The sequence below is a fragment of the Lonchura striata genome, chromosome 10, assembly GCF_050655825.1.
Source record: "Lonchura striata isolate lonStrDom1 chromosome 10, ASM5065582v1, whole genome shotgun sequence".
In the NCBI taxonomy this organism is placed as follows: domain Eukaryota; kingdom Metazoa; phylum Chordata; class Aves; order Passeriformes; family Estrildidae; genus Lonchura; species Lonchura striata.
The window spans coordinates 6,193,418-6,211,286 of NC_140712.1; the positions used below are offsets into that span (position 1 = coordinate 6,193,418).

General features: G+C 55.5%; 4 protein-coding genes and 1 long non-coding RNA gene across 5 annotated transcripts; 3 read left to right on the forward strand and 2 right to left on the reverse strand.

The window, feature by feature from the left end:
* The first annotated feature begins 364 nt into the window (after positions 1-364).
* On the forward strand, positions 365-2,095 carry RPP25 (ribonuclease P/MRP subunit p25). Its single transcript, XM_021547242.4, has one exon. The coding sequence runs from the start codon at positions 684-686 to the stop codon at positions 1,305-1,307; it is 624 nt and encodes a 207-aa protein (XP_021402917.2). The 5' UTR covers positions 365-683; the 3' UTR covers positions 1,308-2,095.
* Positions 2,096-3,038: 943 nt separating this feature from the next.
* On the reverse strand, positions 3,039-3,932 carry LOC110479748 (uncharacterized). Its single transcript, XR_002466985.2, has 2 exons — positions 3,793-3,932; positions 3,039-3,171 (listed from the first exon to the last, which is right to left on the reverse strand). It is a non-coding gene; the product is annotated as an uncharacterized LOC110479748 (long non-coding RNA).
* Positions 3,673-9,073, forward strand: COX5A (cytochrome c oxidase subunit 5A). Its single transcript, XM_021547244.3, has 5 exons — positions 3,673-3,963; positions 6,839-6,955; positions 7,734-7,855; positions 8,215-8,337; positions 8,910-9,073. Exons 1-4 carry the CDS (start codon positions 3,879-3,881, stop codon positions 8,326-8,328), a joined length of 438 nt encoding a protein of 145 aa, XP_021402919.1. The 5' UTR covers positions 3,673-3,878; the 3' UTR covers positions 8,329-8,337; positions 8,910-9,073.
* A 1,104-nt stretch (positions 9,074-10,177) lies between these two features.
* FAM219B (family with sequence similarity 219 member B) lies at positions 10,178-14,109 on the forward strand. The gene is made up of 6 exons (XM_077785839.2): positions 10,178-10,289; positions 11,992-12,094; positions 12,359-12,443; positions 12,784-12,861; positions 13,131-13,179; positions 13,332-14,109. The coding sequence occupies exons 1-6, from the start codon at positions 10,188-10,190 to the stop codon at positions 13,488-13,490; spliced, it is 576 nt and encodes a 191-aa protein (XP_077641965.2). The 5' UTR covers positions 10,178-10,187; the 3' UTR covers positions 13,491-14,109.
* Positions 14,110-14,280: 171 nt separating this feature from the next.
* Positions 14,281-17,730, reverse strand: MPI (mannose phosphate isomerase). Its single transcript, XM_021547245.4, has 8 exons — positions 17,677-17,730; positions 17,233-17,360; positions 16,732-16,932; positions 16,510-16,651; positions 15,780-15,962; positions 15,496-15,669; positions 15,186-15,394; positions 14,281-14,826 (listed from the first exon to the last, which is right to left on the reverse strand). Exons 1-8 carry the CDS (start codon positions 17,690-17,692, stop codon positions 14,608-14,610), a joined length of 1,272 nt encoding a protein of 423 aa, XP_021402920.3. The 5' UTR covers positions 17,693-17,730; the 3' UTR covers positions 14,281-14,607.
* Positions 17,731-17,869: the final 139 nt, after the last annotated feature.

A 17,869-nucleotide genomic window follows, 5' to 3' on the forward strand; every position in this document is an offset into this window, starting at 1 on the left:
TCCGCATCCCTCTGGGAATGCTGCAGGGCAGGCAGGCAGGGTGACATTTGCAGTTAGCAGTGGGCGTCCTTGAGAGGAGCGAGCACCGAGAGAAGGGACCAGGTTCTCTTTAAGGGGGCAGGACTTTGGGAACATTATGAAGGCAAGAGTGAGCTTCTCCCTCTGCCTTCCACCCTCCCCTCCTTCCCTTCTCTGTTCCAGGACAGAGACCTGGGTTCCCTGCCCTCCCCTTTGCCTGGCAGGGATGAAGGCAGGAGCAGGGTGCTGGGATGGGCGGCTGAGCAGGGGAGGAGGAGGAGGAGGGGAGGAAGGGGAGGGAGAGGGGGAGGATCTGCTAATTACACAGAACAGCTCTGGGGGCTGCTGAAGTCCAGAATGAAGCAAAGAGCAGCAGAAGCGAGTGCTGCAGCGGGAGCGGAGGAGCCCAAGCATCACCAAGAGCTGGAGCTGGCTGTTATCCCTGCTGAGAGCAACTGGGAGCACCCAGAGGATCCTGCAGCCCTGCCTCCCACAGGAGACAGCCTCTGGCACTGCCACCGAGCCCACAGCCAGCCCCTGGAGAGCCGAGGAGAAAGGGCTGGTGGTTGCAGCACACAGGGCTGGGCTGGAGGGCAGCGAGGTCAGCCCTGCTATGGTTGCCGGGGGCTAGGAGCCTGTGTGGATCCACCGGGAAGAGGTGAAGGATGGCTGCCGAAGGAGGGAGAGCCAAGCCCGCTGCCCAGTCCAGGATGGAGAACTTCCGAAAGGTGAGGACCTCGGAGGAGGAGATGCCATTACCCTTCCCAGACCTGCCCCCGGACGTGGTGGAGATGAAAGTCAAGGAGGGCAGCAAGATCAGGAACCTGATGAACTTCGCCATGGCCCAGATGGAGCTGAAGGGCAGGCGGCAGATCGTGTTCAGCGGCTGCGGCAGGGCGGTCACCAAGACCATCACCTGCGTGGAGATCATGAAGCGCAAGCTGGGAGGGCTCCACCAGGTCACCAAGGTACGCTACAAAACTGTGCTGGAGGTCTGGGAGAACCAGGACCCACCGCCCGACGGCCCCGCACAGAACCTGACTGTCCACAAGAACGTCCCCTCCATCTGCATCCTGCTCTCCCGGGACCCCCTGGATCCCAACCAGATGGGGTACCAGCCCCCCGAGCCCCGGCATGAGGCGGGAGAAGACACACTGGGGTCCTCCACCAAGGGGCTGAAGCGGACGCTGCCACCTCCCTGCGAGGAGCTGCTGCCCAAGAAGCTGCAGGTACAGGTGCCTGACAGCCCCAGGGGCACGGGGACCACTGCTGGCCAGCAGGACCACTGACCCCAGTGCCTCCCACCCTACCAGCCAGGTATCGAGGCAGGAATATCCACTCATTCCAAGGTCACTGGTGGGCTGCAGACTCCCCCTGACCTGTCCCCACTTGCTGCTTTGACCCCTGTGGATGGGGGTCCCCAGATTTGGCGTGAGTGTTAAACGGTTAAACCCTCCATGGATTGAAGCAGGTGAGGCTGTGGGGGGGAGCTGGTGACCTCTAATTCAGCCAACCAGGGACACTGTGACCACCAGCCACCTCCTGCAGCAACTCCCAGGGAGCCAGAGCAGCCGAGGGGTGCCTGGACCACCACACCGCTCCCCACTGCAAACACCTCATCCATCAGGAGAGATGGGTTTGCTCCAAGCTTGTTGGAATAAAACCTTCATTATCAAACCTGCCGCTGAGGAGCTGTTGGAGTTACTAATGACAGGCTCAGCATCCTGTGAGACTGTGATTCATCCCAAAAAAATCACCCAAACAAGCACAGGGGTTGTTCTCTCCCTGCACCCACAGAGCCAAGCACTGTACTGTGCTGCCTGCCTGTGGGACAGCAAAAGGAAATAAAACAACCCACACTGGATACTCTGGTCTGGAGCTCGGGGAAGCCACGGTGTGGGAAGCTGGGGGCAATGGAAGCATTGGGCAGGGGATTATTGTGACTGGATGCAGTGCCCAGCACAGGATGAGGAGGTTTTGGGGTTGTGCCTTGGCTGCAGAGTGCTTCAGAGCAAAATCCCTGCTACTTCCAGGGGGTAAAGAGAAATGAATGGAAAATAAAAGCTCTTTAGAAATAGATATGTCTATGGGAAAAAGGGGGGATCATCGTGGCTGCTGGCCATGGCACGGATCAGCACAGTGAAGGCTGCTGCCAGCCCTCAACAAGGGGATCCCAGCCAGACTCTGTCCCTTGGAAGAACGGGACTGGGGTCTCCTGTGCCGGCACAGCAGCACCTGGCAAAGCCCCAGTTCCAGGGGGGACGGAGGAGATGTGGGGGATGTGTTATGGGATGCCAAGCCTTGATCCACCTGGTTCCCTCTGCCCAGCGCCTAGCAGCACTGCGGGATGAATTAATCGGTATTAAGGAGCAAACCCTTCCCAAAATCCACGTGAGGGATTCTCTGGCTGCAGCTGCCTTATCTCCCTGCCTCACTCCTGCTCTACAGGGACAGTCAGCGTTCTCTCTTTGTCAAGGGCTTGCTTGGCTGGGAGTGGGAATGAAAGGAGAGGAGGAGGAAGAGGAGGAAGCAGGGTCTGTTTTGTGAGGCAGTGACCTTGTTATCTCCCTCAGCAGGCAGATGCTCCTCGGGCCAGACGCTTGTGCTTATCTGTCCTACTGCAGATTGATTCCCTTCACTTGAACATTAATTTCCAACTGTTTTGTTTTTATGTTAATGATCTTTTTTTGTTGTTGTTGTTGGTTTGGGGATGGTAAAGCTTTGGGCTCTATCCCATCCAGCTCCCCCCAGCTCCTTTATGCAGTGCAGACCCCATCTGAAGGATCTAATGATCAACCCTTCACCCCACACAGGAGCACCAGGTACAGCCACCTACACCAAATACATTAAAAATTACTAATAAAATTAATTTAAAACCCTGTAATTAATAAATCTCTCTGTAAACACCCTGATCAGAACCTGAAGACTGTGGGAGTCACATGGTCAAACACTAACAGCCCTTCACCTTCACTGCTGCCACCTCACATTTCTCCGAGCAAGGAAACAAGAATAAAAACCACTTATTTCTCCTTATTTTGTTCATTTGCAAGATCTCTTCAATGGCTTTCATTGACAGGTAGTTTCCAATCACAGAGGCAGCTCTGGGGATTTTACCCTCCTTGCTTGCTTTGCTGGCTGCGGATTGATAACTTCCTGCAGGGGAAAATAATAAAAAAGGACTGTTAAAAAAAAAAAGTATTTAAACGAGAATGATGATGCCGGGGGACGTGGTGAGTGGAATAATCACGACGGTTTTGTGGTTTTGTGCGGCACTGCAGAGGCACAGCCCCAGGGATGAGTTTTGTGGCGATTTCGTGCCCGGGTCGGTGCGGCGGTGGCTGAGGGCAGCAGCGCACGGTGTGGGGACAGGGACACTCGGAGAGCTGGGAGGTGGCGGGCGCGGCCGAGCCGCTCTGAGCCCATTCCCCTCACAGGGACCGAGTGCGGGGTGCCCATTGACAGGGACGCAGAGGCTGCACTGGGGCTGCGCGGACTCGGATAAATGGGGGCGGCAACAGCCCGAACCCCTCCAGACCGAGCCCGATCGTCTCAAAAAAGCAGCCCAAACACTCCCGCGGCGCTCCTCGGCGAGGTGAAGGGCCGGCGGACTCGCTCCCCTCACGCACAAAATGGCGGCCGGCCCCGCCCCAAGATGGCGGCGGTCCCGCCCCGCCGCGCCCCCAGCCCGTCCCCGCCGCCTCCCGCCCTTCCACGCTCCCCCTCCGTCCCCGCCGCGCCGCCGTACCCGCCTCAGCGGCCCCCCTCGGCCCTCACCTCCGTCCCTCCCTCCCGGTGCGCTGCGGGACCCAGCGGCGCGCCCCCGCTCCCCGGTGCTGTTTCCCCCCTCACAGCCCGCCGCCATGCTGGCCGCCAGCGCCTCTCTGCTCCGCCGCTGCGCCGTCTCCGGCCTCCGCGCCGCCGTCCGCCGGCCCGCCGGCCCTGCAGGTGAGCGGCCGCACTGTCTCCGTCCCTGCCGCCGCGCTCGGCGCCCGGGCTGCCGGCGGGGCGGGGAGCGGGGCCACGCGGCCCTGCGTGTCCTTGCCGTGACCCCGCGGCCTGCGCGGGCCGCCGCCACCGGGCACCGCCTCAGCGGGCACCGGCTCGGCGGGCACCGGGCACCGCCTCAGCGGGCACCGGGCACCGCCTCAGCGGGCACCGGCTCGGCGGGCACCGGGCACCGCCTCAGCGGCCACCGGGCACTGCCGCACCGGGCACTGCCGCACCGGGCACCGCCGGGGCTGCAGCGGGGGCGGTGGCGCTTCCCCTGCGCCCCCCGCCAAGGTGACATTGATGCAGGGCGGCCGTGATCTCCGCCAGCCCCATCCCCGGCTCCGCTGCAGCTCCGCGCCGGCCCTCACCCTCCTCACTGACAGTCCGATTAATTTTATTTATAATATTAGCAACTTTTTAGCGCCCCAGTTAATAAGGAGAGTAGGAGGACCAGCCCCAGGCAGCGTGCTGTGATGGTGGCCAGGGTGGCAGGGCTGGAAGGAGACTGCAGAGAATGCACCGCCATTAATAGCCAATTAACTTCTGCATCGCAATTAATACCTAATTAAGAAGCACGAATCATGCTCGAAGACTTGCGTGAGCTTCTGCTGCGGCACGTGTGAGTTAAACAACTGCCTTAGGGAGCCTGTCGCGTCTTTTTAAACAATAAGCACAGGATTTCTTAGATGCTACTCAACACCCTTGGTCTTTTGTTATTTTTAATCCACTAATAGTCTTTGTTCGCTATTCCTTTGAGGTGCTGAGCCCCGGCTGCTTGTATGTCTCGTTTCCAGTAGGCTGTGTTCTTTTCCAAGGTCTGGTGTTTCAAACACCCCACTTAACACTGCTGCGACCCCTTTGCAGGGGGGTTCTGTTGCTGCAAAACCTTCCCTGTGTAATCCCTGGGCTCCTCGTTCTCAGATTTTCAGTAAATTAATATTTTTCTTCATGTGTGTTTTACTTCTGTGATCATTACCGGAGAAAACTTCCCAATTCTGGCCCTCACGGAGAAGCTTTAACATGTTTTTGTGTCACATTAGGTGATTTTACGCTTAATGCCTGCTGAGTTCACTTTAAAGCAAAGGTGCTTGCCCTTTGGTTCTTCCTCGAGTTGGGAATCTCTGCCTGGATAGGTCGGCTGTGACACACACGTCATGTGTGTGCCACTGACCTTGATGGACCCTGCTGAAACTCAGGGCAGAGGGACTCTGCAGGTACAGATATAAGCATTAATATGGAAAGGAAACATAGCAGCAATTGAGAAACACACCTTGGAAAGCCAGGGTTTCAATTCTTATGGTCTGTATTTGCCTCCTGGATCCACTGAATGCTTTTGTTGAGGAAAGACTTTAGATTTTGACTTAAAGATGGCATTTGAGTGCTTCAATTTAGGCTTTTCTCCAGCTGAGATTTGCTGTTTGTCTGTAGGATTTTTCCTTTCCTTCCTTTCCTTCCTTTCCTTCCTTTCCTTCCTTTCCTTCCTTTCCGTGTAGGAAAAATAAGGATTCTCCTTCAACCAGCTGAAACCTGGAGGGTTTTCAGCAGTGTCCTGGGAGCAGGAGCATTTGCAGAGCCCTGCTCTTGCTCTGAGCTCAGCTGTGCAGGTGATTTGTTGCAGCAAGCAGACTCAAAGGTCTGCTTTGGAGCTGGGGAAAGGAGGGGGAATTTCCCTACAGGAACCAAAAGGGCATTTTAATTCTGTCTTTGCCCGTTGTTTACTTTTCCATAGCTAAAATAAATAAAGCTATTTTCATGCTTCCATTGCATAAACCAGTATTGCAGCTGAAATGGTGGATCAGGTGAAGTTTTGTTAAAAAAGCAAATTGCCTGCTAATTAGGCTGCCATTAATGAAACCAAAGAGAAGTATATCAGCAAAAATAGAACCCAATTGTGATGTTGGGTGGTTTTTTTTGTTTGGTTTTTTTCTTTGGTTGTTTTTCTTTTAATAAAACCCTGTAGTTAATCACTGTGAGTGGTTCATGCTGGGTTAAGAAAGAAAAAGTCAGGAGCTAAATTTGACTTCTGTGAAGCAGAGCTTTGAGCTCCAAGGTCGTATCTGGTGTGTGACCTCTCTGCAAATATTAGTGGAGTGAGATTAGCAGTGGGGAAAGGAAGCACCAGGCTTGTGGTCCTTCAGTTTAGTTGCCTTGGAAAACTGTTCTAACCTTTGTGGGGTTAAAAAAAGACAGGTTCATCCAAAAAACCAGCAATTTATGATAGTGCTGAGTAACAAACAAATTAATGATCCTATCGGACTAATTTATGCATTAGCATACAATCTGCTTTTTGTGTTTAGTTATCAAATATTAATGCAATTGCAACTTTGAGATCCAGGAGTTTTCTCTAGGGTAGACAGAGTGATAATTTTTTTTCCTCCTCCAACCCTTCTGTTGGAAGGAATATCTCTCATCCCTTTGCTTTTGAGAGCCTCTGTAGGAATTTAATGTAATTTTGTTCATGAGGAATGTGAATGTTAAAGCTCCTCAGTCTCACTTGGCTGTGGGAAGAGGGAGAATTCCTGTATTTTACAGAAAAAGGAATGGACTCTTCAGGACTGGTATCCAGAGCTGGTTTTTGTGTGTCTTTCCCCTGCTCTGATCAATGCTCTGGGAACACTTTGGAAGTCTTGATGTGGAAAAAAGTAGACACTTTGCTACAACATAAACCACAATATTTAATAAGTCACATACCCAGGGCTCATCCAGAACTGAACCAGAGAAACCGTAACAAGGGAAATACATATTTGATGGTTTCTAGCCTCTTGGTCAGGGACTAAAGCAGTGTTATCTTCCATTTGCTCCAAGTTTGTTCCTTTTTTTCTGCACTCAGCTGTGCTTCCTGCCCGCTGCTACTCTCATGGGTCACAAGAGTCAGATGAAGAATTCGATGCTCGCTGGGTGACGTATTTCAACAAGCCAGATATCGATGCCTGGGAGCTCAGGAAAGGTAAGTTGAAGACCAGGAAACATAACCTGGCGTAAATAGATGTTTTGTGACCAGAAATAACAACTTTAGTTGGCATTTTCTGGACTCCCCATCCCTGGAAGGGTCCAAAGCCTGGCTGGAGAGGGCTTGGAGTAACCTGGTCTCTAGTGGAAGGTATCCCTGCCCGTGGCAGAATGGTGGACTAGATGATCTCTGAGCTACTTCCAACCCAAACCATTCCATGATTCCATAATTTTAACACCTGGATGGGAGGGAGAGTAACATTTGCTCCAAGGAAAGTGTGTTTGAGCTCTACTATGCTAATTTTTCTTTGGACTTTGGCTAATGGCTTGGCCATAACTCCCTGCAGGCTTTTTGTGTGTCTGTCCCCAGTTGTTTGCTGTGGTGTTGCCAAGTTTTATTAAACTTACTCCATTTTTGGGGGTGGTAGAGGGCTGGGAGTGTCTGTAGGGCAGTATGGGGTGTGTGCACAGGGATTATGGGGTTGGGCGTGTCTGTAGGGCAGTATGGGGTATGTGCACAAAGGGGGATAGGACTGGGGTGTGTCCATGGGGCAGTATAGGAGCAATACAGTGGGAGAGTTCATCTTTTAAGGCCAAATAGGCCTTAAAAATGTGATTTCATAATAATTGCAGCCAGAAGGATCCTTCCAGCAGCACCTAGCTGATGATGGTTTATTTTTTTCTGTCACAGAGGAAGGGAGTAGACACAAGGGGTTCCTTTTGAGGGCATGACAAGCTGGTCCCAAGTTCCCCTTGGTGTTTCCTTGTCTCCACAGGCATAAACACACTGGTGGGTTACGACCTGGTCCCGGAGCCCAAAATCATCGACGCGGCTCTGAGGGCCTGCAGACGGTTAAATGACTTTGCCAGCGCTGTCCGCATCCTAGAAGTTGTAAAGGTGGGTGGAGCTGCTCTGTTCCCATTGCCAGAGCCTGGCAGCAGGGTGGCTTACCTTGGCTTTTTCCTGCTGCAAAGGACAGCCACACTTTCCTGCTGCCAGAATCTGTGGCAACGCTTGCTGGCTTCTTGAGGGACTGAGAGAGTAACTCAGAAAGGTCTCTTGGGGAACACCTGAAACCAGCTCCTTGAAACCTGAATGCAGCCTGGCCAGAGAATTAAGAGAAGCCAGGACTTTTATTTCAGCCCTAGAGGCCAGGAGCTCTGCTCTGCCACAAGCAATGGCTGGGGTGGGAGGCTTTGGAGATGTGTGTTTTGAAGTTACTCCATTCTTTGTTTTTTGGGTTTTTTTTTTTTCAGGACAAGGCAGGACCCCACAAGGAAATCTATCCTTACGTTATCCAGGAGCTTAGACCAACTTTGAGTGAACTCGGAATCTCCACTCCAGAGGAACTGGGCCTAGACAAAGCATAAACCTTGTTGGTAAGGTTTGATGTTGCTTCCCAGACTCTTGGCATGGGAGTCCTGCACCCCAAACCCCCTGACAAAGACAACGTAGGCAAGACCTAATGTACCTTAATCCCAGACTGAAATAAAGCCCTAAATAAAAATCCTTGTGGAAGGGAAACAAATCTCTCAGCTCAGTTTCCTCAGGAGATGACCAGTGTCATATTGTTTTTTAAAATATTATGCTTAGAATCTCTATTCTAAGCATAATATTTAAAAAAAGAATATACTGTGTGTATATATATGCATAATATTAAAAAAATAATATACTGTGTGTCAGACTGCTGTAAATAGTGCTCGATTCTGGATATATTAAGTCCTTTTCCTCCTCCTTGCCCTGGGATACAATGTCTGGGTGCCAGGGGTCCTGAATCAGCTGTGCTGGGAATGCAGTAGCTGCATTTTTGAGCTGAGCATGGTTAAACAAGGCTTTGAAACTAAAAGGGATGGAAATAACTCGTTTGGGACCTCATGGAAACTTTGTGGAGATTCTAGGCTGCTTCTTTTAATGGCTTTTTTTATTTTTCCCTTGTTATTTTCTATGCCAGGTGGATCACTCAAGCATTCTACTGATGCTACCAGATTGTACACCGTCACTTGGAGAGACAAACTTTAAATCTTACCTGAAATAACTTCTTCCTTTATTGAGTCACAATGGAAGTGCCGTGGAGTTGAACCTAATAAAGGAAAAACTGGTTTGACTCATGTGGAACCAGTGCCTCCTGTGGTTATTTCCTGTTGCTTTTCTAGGGAAAAAGAAGGAACAAACCATAAACGTGCTCTTAGGAGCTTCTGAATTGTTACTTACTCTGCAAAGCTCATGCCCAGAGCCTTCCCAAGCCGCGTCTCTGGGAGGGGAAGAGGAGGAGCTGTGTGGAGAGTGTGGTTCCTGTACGCACAGCTTTGGGGAGGAGACATTTCTCTGGGATGGTGTCCAAAGCCTCAGGCGAGGGTGGGAGGCACCAGTTTGTGTCCTCACCGGGAAGGGGATTTATTTGGGATAGATATTGTCCCTGTTTTCCACTCAGCCCTGGCCCCGGCAAGGGTTTGGGAAAGAAAATAAACCAACAGAAGTGGGAGGAGAAGGGAAATACCTTAATTCTGTTCTTTTCCTCCTAGAAGAGGGGAATTTTCTGGGAAAGCAGGAATTTGTTTCTGCACAGCGGGCTCAGGACAAGAGCCGTGGGGGGCAGGATGCCCTGCTGTCCTGTCCCGTCCCTTCCTGTCCCGCTATTTGATCCGTGGTCACGTCCCGGTGCCCCCTCCGATAGTCCCGGTGTCACATCCTATAGTCCCGGTGCTCCATCCTTTAGTCCCACTGCCCCGTCCTATGGTACCGTTGTCCCATCCTTTTGTCCCGGTACCCCGTCCTATGGTCCCGGTGCCCCCCCCGATAGTCTCGGTGCTCCATCCTATAGTCCCGCTGCCCCTTCCTATGGTCCCGCTGCTCCACCCTATGGTCCCGGTGCCCCGTCCTATAGTCCCGGTGCTCCATCCTTCAGTCCCGGTGCTCCATCCTATAGTCCCGCTGCTCCACCCTATGGTCCCATTGCTTCATCCTATGGTCCCGCTGCCCCGTCCTATGGTCCCGCTGCCCCGTCCTATGGTCCCGCTGCTCCATCCTATGGTCCCGGTGCCCCTTCCTATAGTCCCGGTGCTCCATCCTATAGTCCCGCTGCCCCGTCCCGCCGTCCGGTCCCGCCGTCCGGTCCTACCCCGCATGCGCGGCAGAGGGGCGCGCCTTTTCCCCGCCTCCCATTGGCTGAGTCCCGCCAGCCCCGCGCTGCCATTGGCGGGCGGGCTGTGGGGCGGGGCCAGGGGCGGCCATGGCGACGGGCGGCGGCGGAGCCGGGCCGGGTCCCGGTCCCGGTCCCGGTCCTGGTCCTGGTCCTGGTGCGAGCGGAGCCGGCGGCCGGCGGGGCCCGGGGGTACGTGCGATGTACGGGTGTGCTGGGGATGCGGGGCTGTGTGGGATATCTGTACGGGGCTGTGGTTCTGTGTGGGATATCTGTACGGGGCTGTGGGGCTGTGTGGGATATCTGTACGGGGCTATGGGGCTGTGTGGGATATCTGTATGGGGCTATGGTTCTGTGTGGGGTATCTGCATGGGGCTGTGTGGGATATCTGCATGGGGCTATGGGGCTGTGTGGGATATCTGCATGGGGAATGTGGGGCTGGGTGGGATATCTGCATGGAGCTGTGGGGCTGTGTGGGGTATCTGCATGGGGAATGTGGGATATCTGCATGGGGAATGTGGGGCTGGGTGGGATATCTGCATGGGGCTATGGTTCTGTGTGGGGTATCTGCATGGGGCTGTGGGGCTGTGTGGGATATCTGCATGGGGCTATGGGGCTGTGTGGGGTATCTGCATGGGGAATGTGGGGCTGGGTGGGATATCTGCATGGGGAATGTGGGATATCTGCATGGGGCTATGGGGCTGTGTGGGATATCTGCATGGGGAATGTGGGGCTGGGTGGGATATCTGCATGGAGCTGTGGGGCTGAGGAGAGCATAGGGCAGTGTGGGGTACATGAATAGGGGTGTTATAGGGCTGGGCTGTGTCCATAGGGCAATGTGGGGTGTGTGCATGGTAGTGCTATAGTAGGGTATTGTAGGGCAGTGTGGGGTGTGTGCACAGGGGTTATGGGGCAGTATGATGTCCGTGGGGCACTGTGGGGTGTATGCATGGGGGTGGTATAGGGCTGTGAGTGTCTGTAGGGCAGTATGGTGTGTGCACAGGGGTTATGGGGCTGGGGTATGTCCCTGGGGCAGTGTGGGGTATGTCCCTGGGGCAGTATGGGGAAGATGTGTGGGGCAGTAGAGGATCAATACAGTGGGAGAGTTCATCTTTCAGGGTTGCAGACAGGCAGGCACAGTACTGTATACAATGTATAAATATAAATACAAATATATATATGTACACGCAGAGGTGTATCGGCACAGCACCAGGCGGCTAGGAAGGGGTATGGCCCATCCAAAGGGATCTGGGGGGCACTGCCTGCCTGGTCGTTCCTACCATAAAGCTCTGTCATGCTAATTCCAGTTTAAGACACTGAGGCTAATCCTGGCTGTGCTCTCCAATCACCATCCCCAGTCCTCTGCCGTATTCCTTTAATTCCATGTCCCTCCTGTGCCAACTCTCTCTGATTTTCCCTCTATTTTCTTCATTACTTCTTGTCCTTGTGGAGAATTTTTCCTCCCCCTTGCCCTTAGGAGCATTTGTTCTCCTTGACAATAACTGGATAAAAGGAGAAGTTTGGAAACCCCAAATTAAAACACCCAATCCTTACATTTGTGTTTGATTAACCTCTCAGTAAATCTCCTCCACCACCTTTTCCCAAGTATTACTGCAGCCAGGCTTGCACAGGAACTGGTGGTGACTACCTGTGCTTTTAATGAGCATCACCATTCCCAAATAATCCTTTCATCTGCTATCAGATCTGCTTATTCCTTTTCCTCTCCCTCCTCCCGGGCTGGGGAGGAGGAGCTGTCCCTGGGGACAAATTTCCCTGGCGAAAGATTTCCCTGCTGACCTTGAGCTCCCAGGAGCATCCGATGCTCCGAGTTCACTCTGCTTTACTTCATCTCCGTGGAGAGGTGCTAAATGCTTCTCCCACTCTTTTTTTTTAGCTGATTTGGGCTGAAAAGAAGAGGCTGAACAAGGGGGCAGATGTGGTGGAGAAAAGGGGTCCATACATCATGAGCAAACCTCCCTCCATTCAGGCCAAGCTGAGTAAGTGATGCTTGGTGGACTCTGCTGGGATTTCGGGTGTCATTTCTGCCTCTCTCCCAGAGCTGGGGTTACCAAAAGCCCTTTAATTCCTTCTTGGGATAAAACCTTTATAAAACCCCATTACAAACCCACAGAGATGCCTTTGGAAAGCACTGAACTGTGCCCACGCTCACCTGCACCACCCTCCTGACCCATCCCCCAGAAGAAGAAACCCTTTGGGAGCACTTGGGAATTTTTCTCCCTGTCCCTGTGCTTGGCTTTCAGAGAGGCAGCGGGAGCTGGCAAAGGCAGCGCTGCGAAGGCAGGGGCTGCTGGGGGCACCCACTGCCCTGAAACCAACTCCTAAAAGGTCTGATCCCCTCTTCCTGTTTTCAAAATGCGTTTTTCACTTTTCTTGGGGAGACTGGGAAAGTCAGAGGATTAAAAATGAGTTGGGGACCTTATTTTGCTGGCTCTGTTTGGCCAGAAACACGCAGTATAATAAAATATACTGCTTTCCTCTTTATTTTGGGGATAATTTGGTGGTATGGATTTATTGGGGTGTCCTGGGGTTTAGCTGGTGGCAGCCCTGGACAGGGCCTGGGTGGGAAGGAGTGGGATTCCTGCCCTGGCTCCTCAGCCTGTCAGCTCCATAAATGTGTTTCCACCTAAAACATCTGTGCTGGTCTCCCCCCTGTGTTTTCTGGCAGGTCTGTGAAGTTCAACAAGGGCTACACGGCGCTCAGCCAGACAGCTGATGAAAACCTGGTCTCCCTCGACTCAGACAGGTGAATATCCCAGGATTTTGGGTAAATATCCCATGATTTTAAGGGTGGGGGTGCTCCCAGATGGCTTTTTGCGGGGGTTGATTTTCCTTGTTACTTGTAGAACACCACTGATGGCACTGGGCACCTCAGAGCAGCAAAACGCTCCTGTTGGCCCAGATTTCAAATATCCCTTAGGGTTGCACTGCCAGCTCCTTTTCCCCTCCAAATTCCCCTTATCTGCATCCTAAAGACCCCATTTCCTGGCCAGCTCTGTTTGTGTTTCCCCCCAGTGACGGGGAGCCAGGATCCAGGTGTTCCTCGGGATACTCCTCCGCTGAGGCAAGTGCGGGGCTTTGACTCTGACGCTGTGGGGTCCCCAGGGGCTCCCTCATTCCCCTGACCCCTGGAGGCTCTGCCTAGGGGCTGGAAGCATCACCCCACAGGGCATGGGTGTGTGTCCATCCCGCAGAGCTCTGCTTTGTCCCCTGCAGCAGGTGACCCAGGACCTGAGCCGGCAGCTGCTGCAGGATGGGTACCACCTCGATGAGGTCCCCGATGACGAAGACCTGGATCTCATCCCCCCAAAACCTGCTGCCTCCTCTTCTTGCCCCTGTTGTTTTGGAGAAAATCTCTCCTGTGTGATCCAGTAGCTGCACAAGAACAGGTCAAAATCCAGCACTTTCTTTGTCCCGTGGGATGCTGGTGGGTGTCCAGGTCCCACGCCAGGACTGTGGCACAAGGACTGAACGATGCTGCTCACGGCAGAGACCAACTGACTCCAAAAGACTAAAATTCTTCTCCTTACACTCAGCAATATCAGGGGGAGGTGGCACAGTGACAGTTTGGTGACCTGAATGGGACTTGGCACTTGGCTGGGGTGGGAAGGGAGGACAGGCAGGGCCTGGCACCTCCACAGGGATATAAAGGGAAGGATTTGGGAGTTTCTGGGGTTGGAGCTAATGGCTTGTTCCCATTCTCCTCAACGCTGCTTTGATGCAGGTGAGGCACAGCCCAGGCCCTCTGTCCCAGCTCTGCCCAGGGCTTGGATTTGGGGGGCTGGAGAGCCTCCCTGCTGCAAACCATAAATGCTGCCTTAAACCATGGTCCTGCTCTATGACATAGAGGACAATCAGCTTCTTATACAGAAACCTTATTTAAATATTTCATGTCAAGAGACATGAACTGGTTTGGGGGTGGGGGGGCATGTTTGTTTGGTTTTGTATTTTACTTGTAAAAGGGAGCACTCAATAAACTGGATCTTATTACTCAGATGGGGTTCTGGTGCTGTGAGAGGGACTCCTGTGTGAGGGACTCCTCATCATGTTTTACTCCTTTCCTGTGCCTGAGGAGCAAGGGGGTCACAGCCAATGTTGGGGGGGTGCTGGAGCTGCTCCCAGCCTCTCTGTCCCCCTCCATCCTCCTCCCTCCACCATGCTGCCCTTCGCCAGGGACAAAGTCATCTCTTTATTCACAGCAGCAGAGGCTCTCCCACTCCATCATCCCCCACAGCCCCCTTTTACAGCCAGAGAAGGGGGACACTGGCTGCCATCAGCCAGGCTTGGGAAGAGCCCACCAGAAGCAGCAGAAAACCTGTGGTCTGCACCACAACCAAGGAGTCAATCCACGGAACTGCTCTTTCTATACATCAGGGCTGGTTTTGGGATTGAATAGGTGGAGGGAGACCTTTCAAGCGAGAAGACTTTGCCCACGCCAGTTTCTATCTACTCAGAACACGGAGTGTTGTGGAGGAAGTGCCCCAGGTCCTGCTCAGAGGAGGCAGCAGGCTCGGAAGAGCAGCATCCCGTCGGGTGAGGAGAGGTGCAGGGAGATGCTCTCGTTGGCCGAGACGAAGAGCACGGAGCCACGCTGCAGGGACATCTCGGAGGCTGCGGCTGTGGAGGTGCCCACGGCCGTCCCTTGGATCACCAGCAAGATGCTGGCAGAGTCCATGGCAGAGATGAGGTACAGCTTGACAGAGGCAGGGATCTGCCAAGGGAAATGTCACTGTGCTGGAGCCTCCCTCAGCTTTACTCCTCTCTGGAGAGCTGGAAGGGGGTTGTCCCCATTCCCACCCCTTTGCTGTGCCTGCAGCAGCCCAAGCCCAGGAGCTCAGCTTGGCTGAGGACACCCAAGACCTCTTCACGGTTCTACCTCTGTCCAGAGCTGCTGGGGATGGTGAACAAGCTCCAGGCAGAGGCAACAGAGGAGGGATAAAGAGACCAGCGCCCCACCATGCCAAGCATCCCTCCCTCCTTGCCAGGACACTGATTACCAAGGTGAGCAGGCCCCAGCCAGCGCTGGGCTGTCCCAGCTGGTGTCCCCAGCACGGAGCTGGCATCGCTCACCTCTATCCTCATGATGGTGAAGTCTGGCACGGGTGGGTCGTAGAGGTAGACGTGGGGATCGAGCTGGCTCTGCGCCGCCGGGAGGATCTTGGAGCTGCTGGGTGCTGGTGTGTAGTTGAGCATCTCACACAAGGTGAGCACGTCGATGAACTTGGGGGTGAGCCCGGCACGCACGGTGTTATCCGAGCACGCCATGATCTCCACGCAGTCTGTGGGGACCAGGCAGCGCTGTCAGCCCACCCCAGCCCTTCCTCCTGTCCCCACGGCCGGTCCTTGCAGGATGCTGGAGCAGGAGCCCCCTGACGCTCACCTCCGTGCAGGTAGGCGTGGGGTTCGTTGGCTCCCAGGAACATGGCCTCCCCTGGCTCCAGCCTGACCAGGTTCAGGAAATAAATGGTGAAGCAGCCAATGTCCCCCGGGTACTGGGAGTGCAGCCGCAGCAGCAGCTCCCCGTTGCTCCCCGACGTGTCCTTCCCTTCCGCCGCTGCGCAGGAACAGACCAGGCCCAACATGGGGAGGGGGCTGCCGCTGCCCCAGCCTCTCCCCTAAACACAGCCCCCCGAACTGGTTTGGGGTGTCACAGCCAGGACCCACCTTCCTGGGAGATCCTCTTCACCAGCATGTTCAGCTGGTCCACGAAGAACTTCTTCTCGCTCTTCATGAGGCGGGTGAAGCACACGCGGAGGGCGGCCGAGACCCCGCGGGGGTCGTCGCTGCCGCTGCGCTCCAGCTGCTCCGCTGCCACCTCCCCGATCAGCGCCCGAAGCTCGGGGACATCTGTGGGGCCAGCCCCACTCAGAGCCGGTCCGCCAGGCCAGGGGAGAGCAGCCCCAGTCAGAGCAGCACCGCCATCCCAGGAGAGCGCAGTCACCATCCCACAGCGAATCCCATCCCTGAGGAGCACTGCCCTCACCCTGAGCTCCATCCCAAGGGACCACAGCCTCCATTCACACCCCAAACCCGAACCCGAGGGAGCATGGCCGCCATCCCCACCCCGAATTCCATCCCAAGGGAGCACCATCCCCACCTCAAACCCTAATCCAAGGGAGCAGGGCCCTCATCCCCACCCCAAACCTCATCCCAAGGGAGCACCATCCCCACCGCAAAGCCCATCCCAAGGGAGCAGGGCCCTCACCTCATCCCAAGGGAACACGGCCATCATCCCCACCTCAAAGCCCATCCCAAGGGAGCAGGGCCACCATCCCCACCCCAAAGCCCATCCCAAGGGAGCAGGGCCACCATCCCCACCCCAAAGCCCATCCCAAGGGAGCAGGGGCACCGTCCCCACTCCAGGATCTGTCCAGGCACCCTCCTCCACCCTTACTCTGGAGGAAGGAGACAATCTCCTCCACGGGCCGGAAGCCACACATGCCCTCAAAGGGGGTGAGGGCGATGGCCATCTCGGGCTTGTGGTTGGCATCGGGGTAGTGCTCAGGGAACTGGGCGTGGAGCTTCGCTGCCAGCTCCTGCAGAGAGGGGACAGGAGCTGGCTGACCTCCCCGGGGACGCGGGGTCCGCCTGGCTGGCCATGCGGGGCTCTCCCTACCTTGTTGGGGTGCGCCTGGACGGACAGCGCGGTGTTGACCGACAGCACCTTAAACAGGAAGGGCAGGTGTCCCTGGAAGGCGTCCTTCACCTTGGCCCCCAGGCAGGCGGGGTTGTCGGCGATCCACTGGCCCAGGGTCTTTTGGGGGATGCGGTTATCCCGGATGAGGGCATCGCCCCGGGGGTGTGTGCCCATCCACAGCTGCGAGACACCGACAGAACGGCGGCACCCTGAGCCGGGCAGCCAGCACGGGTGACTTGGGCTTTTCCAGAGGCTGCCTGGCCCCCGAGGTGATCCCTGGCAGCTCCCTCGAGGGCTGAGTCATGCCGGGCTTCCCTCCAAGCCAGGCACCCCCCAGGGGACAGGGGACAGCTGAGGGTCAGCATCACATCCTGGTAGGACACAGGATGGCGAGAGCCACAGCCACGGGGTGGGATGAACGCACGGATGGACACACAGATGGGACGGAGACACGGACAGAATGGACACAGACACACTCACCTCAGCGTAGGGCTGGTCAGGCTGGATCTGGACCAGGGGGTCACCACTGGCCACCAGCTTGGCCACCTCGCTCTCCAGGCCCACCTTCCCCCAGGAATAGTTCTGCACCACGCAGGAGAGGGGGAACACTGCGGGAGGGAAGTCAAGTGTTAGCGGGGCACAGAAAGAACCCCCTAAACCCCTTCCGGACACCCAAAGAGCCCCCGGGGCAGGGTGACAGGGTGTCAGGGAGGGAGAGGACCAGGGCTTGGGAGGGGACAGTGTCTGTGGGGACCATTTTCAACCATCACACGGCGGTTTGGGGCGCTCGGGCTGGGGGTACGAGTCACGGGCCCTCCGCCGCGTCGCCCCGGGGGGGTCCCGGTGGGGGTGTCCCCGTCCCCGCGGCCCAGCCCAGGGCCCCCATCCCCACGGCGGGCGGTGGGTGCCCCGTGCCCCGCTCACCCCGGATCTCCGCCATGGCTCGGCCGGGCAGGACCTGCCCCCCTCCCCTCTCTCCCCTCCCTTCCTTTCCTTTCCTTTCCCTTCCCTTCCCCCCTCCCCGTCTATAAGCTGTGACGTCACGCGGCCACGCCCACCGGGTTAACCCCGCGCGAGCTGTACGCGCCGCCGTGACGTCACGCGGCTCCCGGTCACG

Coding starts and splice junctions, on each gene's coding strand:
- RPP25 (XM_021547242.4), top strand. CDS start 684: ATGGCTGCCGAAGGAGGGAGAGCCAAGCCCGCTGCCCAGTCCAGGATG.
- COX5A (XM_021547244.3), top strand. CDS start 3,879: ATGCTGGCCGCCAGCGCCTCTCTGCTCCGCCGCTGCGCCGTCTCCGGC. Junction 3,964..6,838: donor CCGGCCCGCCGGCCCTGCAG/GTGAGCGGCCGC, acceptor TTCTGCACTCAG/CTGTGCTTCCTGCCCGCTGC. Junction 6,956..7,733: donor TGCCTGGGAGCTCAGGAAAG/GTAAGTTGAAGA, acceptor TTGTCTCCACAG/GCATAAACACACTGGTGGGT.
- FAM219B (XM_077785839.2), top strand. CDS start 10,188: ATGGCGACGGGCGGCGGCGGAGCCGGGCCGGGTCCCGGTCCCGGTCCC. Junction 12,095..12,358: donor CTCCATTCAGGCCAAGCTGA/GTAAGTGATGCT, acceptor CTTGGCTTTCAG/AGAGGCAGCGGGAGCTGGCA. Junction 12,444..12,783: donor CTGAAACCAACTCCTAAAAG/GTCTGATCCCCT, acceptor GTTTTCTGGCAG/GTCTGTGAAGTTCAACAAGG.
- MPI (XM_021547245.4), bottom strand. Junction 16,933..17,232: donor CTGACCAGCCCTACGCTGAG/GTGAGTGTGTCT, acceptor GGTGTCTCGCAG/CTGTGGATGGGCACACACCC. Junction 15,963..16,509: donor GATTGTCTCCTTCCTCCAGA/GTAAGGGTGGAG, acceptor CTGGCCCCACAG/ATGTCCCCGAGCTTCGGGCG.